General features: G+C 40.2%; 2 protein-coding genes across 4 annotated transcripts in view; one reads left to right on the forward strand and one right to left on the reverse strand.

Moving 5' to 3' along the window:
* CMPK1 (cytidine/uridine monophosphate kinase 1) overlaps window positions 1-6,402 on the reverse strand; it is a 28,844-nt gene extending 22,442 nt beyond the window's left edge. The window contains exon 1 of one of the 2 annotated variants that reach the window (XM_072974496.1): window positions 6,084-6,402. In XM_072974496.1, the coding sequence (XP_072830597.1) occupies window positions 6,084-6,254 (171 nt within the window). In that variant the 5' untranslated portion in view covers window positions 6,255-6,402. Of the gene's footprint in view, window positions 1-5,731; window positions 5,930-6,083 lie in introns of those variants that run through there. The other variant, XM_006200454.3, reaches the window with a different exon arrangement.
* A 471-nt stretch (window positions 6,403-6,873) lies between these two features.
* The window catches only part of STIL (STIL centriolar assembly protein), a 57,474-nt gene continuing 50,714 nt past the window's right edge, over window positions 6,874-13,633 (forward strand). The window contains exon 1 of one of the 2 annotated variants that reach the window (XM_031684230.2): window positions 6,874-7,150. The gene's annotated coding sequence lies outside the window, so the exon portion shown is untranslated. The remainder of the gene's footprint in view (window positions 7,151-13,633) is intronic. The other variant, XM_031684229.2, reaches the window with a different exon arrangement.

A 13,633-nucleotide genomic window follows, 5' to 3' on the forward strand; every position in this document is an offset into this window, starting at 1 on the left:
ATTTATGCCAGACGTGCCAAACACTAAAGATATGAAAGTAAATTTAGAAATCTATAGTTCTCACCCTTTTGGAGCTTATGGTCTAGTTGGGCAGACAATCCAATAATCATAATAATAAAAGTGAACTACAAACTGATAATTATTATAAAGGTCAACAGAATTACAAACTGATAGACGCTATGAAGTGCTCTGAGAGCATATAATAAAGAAATCTGACATTGTCAAAAAATGTGAGGGCCAGTTTCACTAAAGGAATAACATTTTAAGCTCACAGTTCCCAAACTGTATGCCAAAGTGCCCTGGAGCCCTGGAGCCCTGGAGCAAATTCCTAAGAATGTCCTGGGTTTACATTTTTAAGGGTGATACTTGATATCTATTGGATATCATGTGAACTATCAGCTCAGGGTGGTTCACAATTTCAACTTTCAATCATGGCACATTCTTTTCAAAGACATAGCTCTGTGATGCTCACTTTTTTATGGGTAGTTGCTGTGATAAAAATAAGTACCACATGAAAATTAATGTGGAAAATGAAATGAGGATGGAAGTTTCTAATCTGATTCCAAGGTATGAGAAACTGTGCAGTGCCCAACAGGCATTTACATCCCATAAGTAAATAACTGTAGTCACTCTAGAATGAAATAAAGTTGCTACATTTTCCTTTTAACTTATTTGTATTATTTCTTCAAACAACTACTAAATTGTTTGAAAATATTTATAAGTATTGTTTGGATCGAATTACTTAATACATGTAACTATTAGATACTTATTTTGGACTAAGGTGTTTGTGAAAAAAATTACTGAGACACTAAGGGTACCATGAACTGAGAATGTTTGGGAAACTCTGTATTAAGCTAAGCTAAGATCTGAAGGATGAGTAGGGATTTCAAATACCGTGCAGTAGAATGAGCAGGAACAAAAGACAAGGTCCCCACCCTTGGAGACATTACAATCTAGTCATTACAAAAGATAAACAGTTTTAAAACAATTCAATGTTAAACTTAAAAATTTGGAAAAATCTTTCATATCTTTTCTCATGAAATTCTATTAAGAATATGTTTATCTCCACTCTAAATTGAGAACCCCCAGAAGCCAGTATCCTCCCACACAGATACAGCAGAGTTTGCATTTAGGAAGTGTTTTCTGGGTCAGTCTCACTTATGTCGGTTTACTCTCCTTAGGCTTTTCTCAGAATTGAAACCTCCAATTACCCTTTGCAAGGGTAACTCTGCCTTAAATGTTCTCTACTCCTCCACATCTCCTGGCAGCTTATTTCTACTGTCTTCAAAACTGAACTCATAGATGTCACTACCCTCCAGAAAGCCTTCTCCTTCCCTGATCCACTGGACTGTAATTTAAATGCCCCTTATCTAAATTGTCTATTTGGTATATTTCTAACATAGGACTCATCCCTCTGTCCTGTAGTAGTCACTGATTAACTTCTATGCCTCCCGACTCTGTAAACTTTCGACATCAGGGTCTGCACCTTATCCACTCAGTAACTATCACAGTGACTCCAAGCTCTCAAAAAATGTTCTCTGAATAAATGACAAGTACAGGGAAATTTTTTTTAAGTCTAATTATGCAGTTTTACTTTAATGGACTTCCTGGGGAAAATGAGGAATTTACTCAGAAAAACTTTGAAAAGGAGATTTGCAAATTTGCAAAACTTAAAATGATTGACAATCATCCAGTGCTAGTAAAAAATTATTCAACTGCTGATAGAAATGTAATTAAGTTTACTGTTTTTGAAAAGTAATTTGCAATTGATTATCAATTAAAATTTAAAATCCACATATTCTCTAACTCAGGAATCCCACTTTTACAAAACTTTCTTACAAAAATAAAAGCATCCATATGCAATGTTATATTTAGAGGTAGTTAATTGAAGCACTGTTTGTAATAGCAAAATAATTCCTGGAAACTATCTGAATGTCTGTCAACAGAAGGAAATGGTACAACCATTCTATGGTAATATCCACATTACAGAATATTCTGCAGCTACTAATAAAAATAAGTTAAGTGTGTGTAAAGACCTGAGAGGATAGCATATACTGAGTAAAAAATAGACTAATCCCATCTCGAGATAAAAAAGATAAATGCATGCATTTTCACTTGTAAGAATATTGAGAAAGTGTTAGTACCAGATAGTTAATACTGGTGACCTCAGGATCAGAGATTTAACTTTTCCCAGCAAGTATGAATTACTTTTGTAACTTAAAATGAAAAGGAAAAAAAAAATGAAGCCATTTTCAAAAGTAAGCTGAGTAAGAATCTCAACATACTCTCCTCTCTTCCAAATTCATAACAATGACAACAAAATCCTACATTGCAACTATCTTGAATGAAAGGATGATGCTTCAGGACAGTCAAGGATTCTGTGGACTCTCTTTTACAGATAATTTAAGCTTTCTTTAAAACAAAACAAACAAACAAAAACCCTATCTCTTATATCTTATCCTGCCAAAAGGAGAAAGGCCTATTCTTAAACAAGCTTAATGTCCAGTGGCTCTTCCTATCTAGTTTCTTCTATCAGTGGTAGTCTTTTTAAGGCATTTGTGATCAGGAGCTTGAAATTTTTAGAATGCTCAGAAGATTTCTAAAAGTATAACATTTATTCACTGAGGGTAACCTGAAGTGTTACATGAGAAATCTTAGTAAGACAGAACTAGATCTTATTCAAATACTTCTGGTCCTGAAATTGGGAGCAGTAACCGCTACTTGGGCGCCCCCTGGGTGCCAACTTTTGAATTTTTTACATCTTCAGGACAAACTGGTGTCCTGTTTAAATATTTATTCCAAGAATACTTATTAAGCACCCATTATGTGCCAGACACAATGTTCAACACTGGAGACACAAATATAAATAAAATGAAGTTCTGATTTCTACATGTTTAGAGTCAGTATCACCCAAAAGCTTCTAAGCATAGCAGGTAGGATACAAAGTATGTTACCCACACAGGCCTTGGAGGAAGTTATGACACAGAAGATGATAAAAACACTTTCTGGGCGCTACAGAAAACAATTTGGCATAGATATAAGCTTTAGCATAATTTGCTTATGTAAGCAAAATGCTTACCATCTTTAAAAGAGAGTAGGTTTAAATATTCCAAGTAACACATGCAAAATTGTGGTTGTTATTTTCAGACAAGTTTAGATTGTAGCACCATAATTTTCCCTAGGCCAAAACAATACAAATAAAGCTTAATTTTAAAAATTCAAAAATGAGCCAGTATCCCCATCATGATTTTTTTAGTAACAAGTTATTTTACAATAATAACTCCACTCTGAGCACTTAACTCTAATAAACTATTGCACTGATTTAGAAAATCGCTAATTTTCAAAAAAAAAATTGAGTACGAGCACACATATTTAAAGACAATTAGTTAGAAAATAAAACAAAACCGAAAAAGATAGGTTCAAATAAATAGGCAAAAGTCAACCTCAAAGCTTCCCTCAATCCTTTCCTTACAGTTCAGAACACTTTTCAGAAGTTACTGTATCAGATTTACCTTTCCTTTCTCAAGATCTAGGAAAGCAAACAGCAGAGGCAGAATTTGCCAACATAAAAAGAAATAAACAAATAAACAAGGACCAGCTTCCTCTGGTCACACCCTCAATACATAACTGCAATATCCCAGGACATTAGAGGGCCAGATACTCTTTAAGGCTCTTTAGCAGGGGCCCAAAGATGTACTTCTAGCAGTTGAGCTGGGAAATCAATGTAATTTCCCAAAGAAACAATTCTATTTCAGCCACATTTCAGGTACCCTGTGAGCTAAATTAACAAGCGGCATGGTAGTTGGGGAAATTAACCTTGATTTATATAACTTTTCCCCTATAGAAAAAATTTAGTTCCAAAATTACAATCTTTTGGGATTCAGCTTACATTTGCCAGTATAACAAAACTTGAGTCAAAATGCAAGAGACTCACAAAGGCAAAAACAAAAAAACCTCTGACTTAACTGACCATAGACATTCCATTGTTTAGTTTATTTAGTCAGCTAGGGAATAGCAATTGCTAACTTACAAACTATTTGGAATTTATAGTTATCAATTTAATAATGTTTATCAATTGGAATCAAAAGCAAATATTTTCATGAAAGGTAACAGTTTAAACCAGCTTAAGCTCATATAATTGTTGAAATCTTAAAGAATAATATAATACATTATAGAACATATCTCATCATGGAAATCTCATAATTGATAATTAACAGGTTTAAAATATTATCAGCCATTATTGAACAAAGTAAAGAATAAATACTAGTTACAGAACATGTAGATTATTTTTAACCCAGTAGAGTAATATGGGTATTATTAGTTTGGGTGTGGACATTTAAAATCACATTATGATTCAGAAACAAAATATTTAAATACATTCAAATACATCAATCATAAACCAAATTTTAAAAAGTAGTACTACAGTGTACTTCAAAGTAAAAATAACCAATCTCATAAATTATGAACAGGAAGAACAGAAGAAAAAATTATTTGCATCTATGTATATCAGATATTTTACATTTAACATTCACAAATACCATAATAGATAGGTATTATTTCTCCCTTTATACAGAGGAGCTCAAGGGAAAAGTAACAACTTCTCCAGGACTAAATAAAGAGAGAGTAAATGGAACAGTTAGGGTTTGAACCCATATCTGTCTGACTCTGAAGTCTTTTCTCCTTTCCTTGTCATGCTATTTACATGTAAGAGTTATTTCATACATACAACAAAGACGTGAAATCCTCCAATTGTTACTTGTCTTTTAAAAAGTAAAAAAAAAAAAAAAAACCCAACAAAAATAAGGAGAAAAATATTTATGTATTTTTAGTTTAATTAGTTCCACTTACAGTCCTAAAAATGATCAGCAATTATAAATACAACTGTAGAACACATAATGAAATAGATGTTACCATCTGACTTTTTTTGGATGCTCTTTAGAGAATATAGGACAGGAGTGGATTGTGTGAACCTGGGAGCGGAGTCAAAGCCCAAAGCTAATAAAAGCTGTATCCTGGAACAGAGGAGGGAACTATTTTAGAAGTTATAGGTCAAAACTTTGGTTGGTCACCGAGTTTCACAAAAATTCTTTGGTGTTTTACAGCACCACTGGTCACTTTCAATGTTTCTAGGTATCTTCTGTTATCCTTCTCTCCTAAACATTCCCTAGGCTCTCCAATTAGCCTTGCACCCACTGTGGCTAACCACGTTATCTGTTCGAAAATTGCTAACAGAATAGAATTCGTAACTATCGCGCTTTGAGAAAAAAAAATTATTTTAGAGTTGGGAAGCTTTTCCCATTGAGTTTAAATCTGTGTGCACAGCCCCTTCTTACGTTCTAGAGCGAGCAACTGAGACTCGGAGAGAGGAAGTGACTTGGCCATGGACTAAGTGTGAGCTGGCAGCCGGGCCAGAGGTTAAAGTTTTATCTCATACTCCACGGCTTTTCCACACAGACCCAGGCTGCACCTCAGGGCTGGTCTTGGCACTGATTGGCACAGAAAGTGCTACGAGCAGATCGCAGAATACCTAAAGTAATGCCCTGTCGGCCGGGGCTCCTTTCTAGGGTAAAGACATGTTGGTTAACCAACGGTTCTGAGTTTAGAAGGCGTGGGGGAAGGGGCGGAGTGGGAAAACCGGTCTCCCTTTCAGGCAGCGGGAGGTGCACACGGCCTCTAACCCAAATCGACGTTCCTGCTGCTCCCACCCACCGACAACCAGCAACACACTGACCTCTGCGAGCTCGGGGTCCCTGGAGGCCGACCCTCCCGCGATCCCTCTCCTAGCCCTCTCTGGAGACGAACTTGGTCCCCAGAACGTAAGGAAAGAGGGGCGCGGGAACAAAGCGACCCCAAGCGGTCCCCTCCATTCTGGGCGCCCCCAAGGCGGGCGGACGTGGACTACCAGTCCCGACATGCCGCGCGCCGGCGGACCCTCGACCACCGCCACGCCGGCGGTGCGATGGTCGCCGGGACTTGTAGTCCGCGGCGCCGGGAGGAGGGGGCGCGGATGGCTGGGCGCGGCGGAACGAGCCGGCCCGGCGTTCGGTTAAGCTCAGGGAGCCCACCGGCAGCCCGGGCCTCACCTCAACGATGCGGGCGCACTGGGTCCCCTTGCCGGCGCCGGGACCGCCGAGGACGAACACGACCTGCGGCCTCATGAGGCAGTGCGGGCAGAGGAAAAGCGGCCGGCGCGTCAGCAGAGGGAAGCTAAGGCCTAGGACGTGCAGCAGCCGGCGGCCGCAACGGCTCAGCATGCACCGCGGCTCGGTCCGACGCTGAGGGAGCTGACAGCAGCCGGGCCGGCGTTGGCGCGGGGCGGGGCGCGGAGAAGGGGGCGGGCCGAGCCGGCGACCGCCGCAGCCCCGCGGCCGTGGCTGCCGAGGCGTCCGCGCGGCGGGCGGAAGGGGCGGGGCTTCCGCTGCTTGCTCTTCGGTAGCGTCTCGGCTTCCAGGACGCGGGTCTGCGCCCGCGTGCTCCCCGCCCCTCTGCTGGCTCATGCATTCGTTCAGTCCGCGGGTACTTTATCCTGCGCCTTCTTGTGTCGGGCCTGTGCCAGAGTTTGGGACGAGACACACGGGAGAGCAAAACCCATTGTCTCTCCTCCCAAGTTTAAATTCCAGGGGGCAGGCAGCCGAGTCAATACACGAATAAATGAATAATACAAATAGCGATATGGGCTTTGAAGGAACAAAACGGAGGATTAACAAGACATGAATGCAATTTGGAAGACAGGGACCTCTGAAGAGGTAATATATAAGCCTAGATAAAAAGATAAGAAAGAGCAAAACCAGGCAAAGACTAAGATAGAGTGTCCCTTAAGAAGAGAGAATTTCAGGCGTGTGTAAAAACCCTAATCAGTTGTTAGAGCAATTAAAAGGCCAGTGAGATCAGAGCTGTGTGAAACGAGGAGGGAGAAAGTGAAAGGAGAGTTAGGCTGACGGCAGGTCATTTAGGCCGTTTGGTAAAGGAAAGGAGTTTGGATTATACGGTAATGGCAACAGAAAGCCCTTATAACTATAACTCCATTTCCCTGTCCCCTGCATTAGGGAAAAATCTCGAGAAGAAAAAGAGGACAAGTAATGAGTCTTGGTGAACAGAACTTTAAAAGTTGGAGAGAGGAGGAGGAATCTGAGAAGGCAGAGCCAGAAAGGTAAGAGGAAAACCAGGAGAATGTGGTATTCCGGCAAAGAGAAGAGAATATTTGGAATGGGATTGCGGTGGTGTAGTACTGAACATTGTGCTGGGCGACTGGACTTATGAACTCTACAGTTGTGCCCAAAGCAGATCATACACTATATTTAATTTGAAGCCAAATGGAAAGAGGAGTGGATAGGAGATGAGTAAATGAGAACAATAGAGAGAATAAGGGTCAAAGCGAAGTGATGGGAGGTAGGAGCCATGCAGTCTAATATGGTAGCTCTTAGCCACATGTGTCTATTTAAATTAACTACATAAAAACAATTACAAATTCAGCTCCTTAGTTACAATAACAAGTGCTCAGTAGTTGCGTGTGACTAGTGGAAACTATTGGATAGCACAATACAGAACATTCTGTCATCACAAACAATGGTCAGCATTATGCTTGAGCTTGTATTTAAGCTGCTAGGAGTGATCTGAGGTGGAGGGCCTCAGGTGTCTTTAAAAGGTCTTAGAGAGGAAGATGTTCATTTTTAACAGGAATTTCAAGAACGGTAGAGTTGCAGGAAGGTTTGAAGGTAGGAAGGCTTTCTGTCTGATTTTTTTTTTTCCTCTCTCTCTCTTTTCTCAGAAAAGAAAGGGCCATATCACCTGAGGGTAAGGAGAAGGGAGTGGGATGTTTAGGAGAGAGAATGTATAAAATCAACATCTTTGCAACTGGAAAATTTGGTTTTCTAAAGAAAACTAATCAGTGGGACTTCTGGGCACTATTAAGAGCTCATTTGGTTTTTGACATCATGGAAATAAAATAATTGAAGATATTTGACCGTTCAGGTGCGGAGAGGACAGGTTGTTGAATTCATCTGAGACGGGGGTTTTGCCAGGCAAGTACAACAGAGTGGAAGAAGGACTAAGGGAATGTTTGCAAGAGAATGTTTATGATGATGTATGCAGAATCAAAGTCATGCAGAAAAGCAAATGGTGGTATGTGAGGGCTGATAGCGGAGAGGTGGAGGGGAGCTGGGAAAGGGGCCAAGGTATTAGAAGCATTGGTGTCCAAGAATGGTTGCAGTGAAATATTTGAGCATGTGAGTGGGCAGTACAAATGCTAGTGGTCTGAGTCGGGTATTTGGAACCGAAGTGTCAGAGGTTGAGAGTTTCTGCTGATGCTAAAGTCCAGGGTAAGCCTAAGGGAATGGAAGACTGAAGCAGATGCACACCCCGTTAGAACTGACAGGCTAGGGTGTTCAATTTATTATCCAAGTAGAAGTTTAAGTGAGCTAGTATTGGCATGAAGAGAGAGACTACAAGAGAGGAACTAAGTTGTTGAGGACAGAATGCAGGAATGTTGGCAAATGATACAAACAGGAGGGGTGGATGGTGGTCTAGCCTTCCTTTTGGCGACTGCCACTCTCCTTTTCCCTGTCTGACCCCTTTCCTCTTCCCTCACGCAGTATGTTCAGCCTCTTCTCCATCATTTCCCCCATCTCCTCCTCTTTTTTTATTTTACTTACTCCCAATCCTCCACCCCGCCTTTTCCCATTTCTAACTTCCTCCCCTTCTCCCATCTATTTCTCCTTTCCTGTTCTCCCATCCTCTTTCTTTGCACCTCTAATCCCTTCTCCCTTAAATTCCTACTTCCTACCTTTCCCTCCCCACCATGGAAGAAGGAATGGAATAGCTCAATTATCACAGCTAGAGAAATCTTATCATTGATAACTTATTATTCATATTGCTTCAAAATGTTCCCTTTTTGCTTTTTTATTGAGCCCTGTCATAATTACTGTCTTATTGATTTAGTGTCATTGATATACTAATATACTCATCTTACAGATGAAACCAAAGCCAAAAGTTCTCCAAGGACAGCCAGCCATTAAGTAGCGGGAGCTGAAATTCAGGGCTTCTGAATCCTAGCCTCGTGTTGTTGTTGTTGGCATTATCTCATTTAAAAGCAGAGCATACCAAGGTTGAAGGAATTGTAGAGTTCCTAAGTCCAAAGTCTTCATGTTATCAAAGGGCAACAGATAAGAAAGTAAGTTCCTTGTCCAAGATCTTTTCTCACTTTAATACAACAGATGTTTGGATTCAGGGAGGATTAATAGACAGGGGCATGTGACCAAGATTAGGGAGACCTATGTTTAAGTCCCTATGCTACCAATAAATCACTATAACCTTGGGAAACTCCTGTGAATCTCTGAACTTCAGTTTTTCATCTTTCAACTAGGACGTGGAGAGAAGGGTAAAATGAAAGCATTGGTCTAGATGACCTCAAACCATCCTACGATGTTAAGTATTTTGGATGAGAAAAGAGGCAGTTATCCAACTGCTGCTGCTACGCCTCTTGAGGGCATGTCCCTGGTGCCTAGCACCAGGATTTGCAAACTTTTTCTGTAAAGAGCCAGATAATAAATCCTTTAGGTTTTGTGGGCCATACCATCTCTGTTGCAGCTACACAACTTTGTTATTATAGTACGAAAGCAGCCTCAGACAATACGTAAACAAATGAACGTGATTATGTTCCAAAAAACCATTTCTATGGACACTTAAATTTGAATTTCACTTATTTTGCACATATCCCCAAATGTTACTCTTTCTTTTATTTTTTTTCATCCATTTAAAAATACAAAAACCATTGTTGGCTTCTAGTTTGTACTAAAACAGGTGCCCACAGGCTACAGCTGCTCCTGCCTGGCACAGTGCCTGATGTTAGAAATCCAGTCTGAGCTTGGAGGAAGTCTTCAACCCTCCACCTGCCAGGGAGGAGGAGCTAGGACGTATGTCAGCTGAAAATAAGTACAACTGGTCATATTACTAAGAGGTAGTAGGAGTACAAAAGAAGCCATATTAAAGCAAATATGCCTCTTTTCCTTTGTGCATATTCTCTTAAGTGACTTTTATGTATCTCTTCTGGCATAATGGCCTGAGCTGAAAGATGCTAAAGGTATGGGGTCTGTGAAAAAGGGTCTAGGAAGCAATTCTTTGACTTCTAATGAGGCCTTATGCTCTATTCACATGGCTTAGGACAGAGACAAAAAGAGTCTTTTTGGTTCCCATGATAGAGGCCACCAGAACTAAGGATTCCACACAGGAGTCTGGGTTCAGAACTTGTACTCTTACAGCTACATGTGGTGATGGTCCTCTGTGTGATGCCCTGGACAACTTGACGACAGTGGGTTCAGTACTTATTACCCTGCACCTTGCCCATGTCCTGCCAACCATGCTAGGCAACTAAGGAAAATACTACAGAAGAAAGATTTTTAAAAAGTGCAACCTAGATACCCATCTCTGCCAAGGGTTTTCTGGGGGAATTATTTCCAGGAAGAACAAGGGTAGGCAAAAAGAATGTTATTTGTTGGCTTTTTGGGCATATTCTGGTTATCTACTGCTATGTAACAAACCAACCCCAAAACTTAATTGCTCACAATAACAAAAAATGTTTGATGTGAGATCTCCACCCCACCATCCCAAATGTCACACACATTTGGTGGCCAGAAGTGATCAGTGTGAGCAGTGATGTGAGGAAAGAGAGGAGACACGTGTAAGAGTTTTTCCAAAGCACCTATTTTCCACACTAGGCAGTTGCATGGAGCCAAGCCAAGGAGGCTAGGATTCATAAAAGACACCGTGCACCTCTGATCTTCAAACATTTAACCCTCTGCTTGGCCACAGTGAAAGGTCTAACTCTTGGCACCTTGGTCCTGATTTGTCCCCAGAGAATTCATTTTGCATTAGCCTATATCAGTGCTTCTACTCCTTGGAGGTGGCAGAGAAGCAATGAGTTCCACTTAAGATGCAAACAATCAGACCCTCAATTATAGTAAGTCCCAATAAGTATATATTGAATAAATGGCTGTCACCTAGTAGAAGACTATTCCCTATCTGAACCCACAGATTGACTCCATAGATTAAATACATTTGACTAATACCTCTTGAATATCCACTGTGTGCCAAACACTTCACTTACATTACTTATTTTTTGAATGATTTTCAAACTTTTAAATCATTGGTACAATCAGAATATTTGTAGAGATTTCTGTGCCAGGATTTGCTCTGCCAGGCGTAAGTCCTCTAATTGCTGGATCATGAGTTCCTGGGTCCTGGGTCCAGGAGAGGGGAGGGGAGGAGGTTCTCAAGTTCTCAGGGGAGTAGCTATATCCAACTCATATGAAAATAATTCAGTTTTAACCACCAACACAGTCTTACCAGTTGTGTGTTGGCTAAACATCAGCCTTGCCTTATAAAATCCTCATAGTGCTGTGAAGTGAGTATGGTCATTTTGTAGATGGAAAAACAGAGCCAGGAAGTGGAAGTACTTTGTTCAAGGCCACACAGGCAGTAGATAGCAAAGTCAAATTCAAACTCAGCCTGCATAGCTTCAAAATATGCATTATTTCTATACAATACTGACCTTTTATGAGATAAAAAGTTCCGTACTGACAAAATCCCTTCAAAGTAAGTTCTGTTACAGATGAGAAGACTGATCTCAGAAAGGTGCATAACAAGAGCTATCCTCAAAATCCACGCCTACCCATATGTGTTTATTTCTCAAGTACATTAGATCTTTGGGGCATGTATTCAATGTATGTATACTATTCCCAGAGTATAGCTATGCTCCTAGCGAACTCTCCAGGGGCTTAAGAAATAGGGCCTTGTCACCATTTGTCCTATTTATCATAATTGCCCTGTAGAGTTCCCATACTTCCATTTTCCCATTCTTGACCACACCTCTTTGCTGGGATGTGCTTTTCATTTTTCAGAATTCAGCTCAGATTTTGCCTCCTCCAGGAAGCTCTCTCTTAATTCCCAAGACTGGGTTAGGTACCCCTCTTTCGTGCTTCTACACTTGCAACCTCCCGCCACACTTACTCTATCCCTTCTTTACTTCTGTTGTACTGTGCTGCATTGTGTATCTCCACAACAGATTTAGAGCTCCTTGAAGGAAGGGACTATGTCTGATTACTCTTTGTGCAGCATAACAATGTGTTATTGTTACAATATGACTCACTCTCTTAAGGGAACACTAAGGTCCTTAGAAGATTTAGAGTACGTAACTTGGTTGCTGCTACGCAAGTTCCACCTACAGTGGTCTACTCCCTTGTAATTCCAGAAATACCTTTCTTGAGTATACCTAGCATATACTCAAGAAACCTACTGACCCTAGGTTTCTAGGACCAGTCTGGGTGATGGAGCCAAGACAGGGCATGTGAGTGGCATAGGTGGGTGGGTAGCAAGCCATATTCAGTTTTAACCACCAACACAATCTTACCAGTTGTGTGTTGGTTAAAAACCAGCCTTGCCTTTACATTCATGCCTTCATAGCCATCCATTATGCTGTGATCTATTTCCTGGAGGGATGCTTAGCCAATTACATAACCTGATGCTTAATGGAGTTTCTAAAATGAAGATTCCTGTTACTCACATTTACATGGTTTTTGCTGTAATGCTTTATCAAAGGACCTTTTATCAAAGATTCTGAGAGCATTGGTTAAAGGAAACTGATGTGCCATATCTGACAACAGACAATATGCCTAACGTCCTGGGAGTGACTTTGTCAGCTGAGCTCAGTCCATACTGCAGAATGGAAGGCTGACCAGTGAAGAGAGATTGTCTTTGGCAGATTTTACAGCATCTTTGCCTGTTAACTTTGCAAGCCTAGGTAGTTTGGTTATAACTACAGTTTCCTTGTCTGCAAAATGAGGATCACGGTAAAAAAAAAAAAATCAGCTAGCCAATACTTTCAGAGAGTTTACTGACATGTGTTATTTGGTCGTTCTAGTCTTTATTCCAAACAACCCAAGCTTTAAAATATAAGTAAAACTAGTCAATGTTACTTGAGAAATAAATTGTTACTGTTATCTCCTCTCCCAAGAGGTATGAGTCTCAAAGGAATTTTGCATAAATTGACAGATTAACAATCTCTCTTAAATATATGATGTTCCTTAAAAGCAAAGCTGCAGTTGTTTTTAAAAAGTAGTAGCCAATGCTGTACACCAGAAATTGACACAACATTGTAAACTGACTATACTTAAATTTTTAAAAATCTGAAGAAGAAAAAAAGCAGTAGTCCAGCTTATCTCAGAAGTGTAAATAGAGAAAGGGAAAGTTGGGTGTTTGGAGAAATTTAGTAAATAAGGGCTGAACTGGTAACTGATTCCAACTTCCCTGTTCCTGGTGATAACAATAGCTCTTTAATTCCCATGACTAGCCAGTTAGCAGGCACATCAGGATTTATAACCCTGAACATTTACCAAGCCTAATCATAACGACCATGCCACATGATTAGGGACTGAAAAGGAATAAGAAAAAGTGAAAACAATTGATAAATTAGGATGTAGAATTTTGGTTTAATTTTTCCTTTTACATTTTTTTCTTTGTAGCATTGTTTGTGCAACAAATTCATAAATTTTGTTTGAAAGTATGACATACTGGAGATGGTTTTCTGTGAAGCAAATTAAAGTGCTTAGAAATTTGAAAAATAAGATTAGTAGCTTTTCTG

The sequence above is a fragment of the Vicugna pacos genome, chromosome 13, assembly GCF_048564905.1.
Source record: "Vicugna pacos chromosome 13, VicPac4, whole genome shotgun sequence".
Lineage (NCBI taxonomy): Eukaryota > Metazoa > Chordata > Mammalia > Artiodactyla > Camelidae > Vicugna > Vicugna pacos.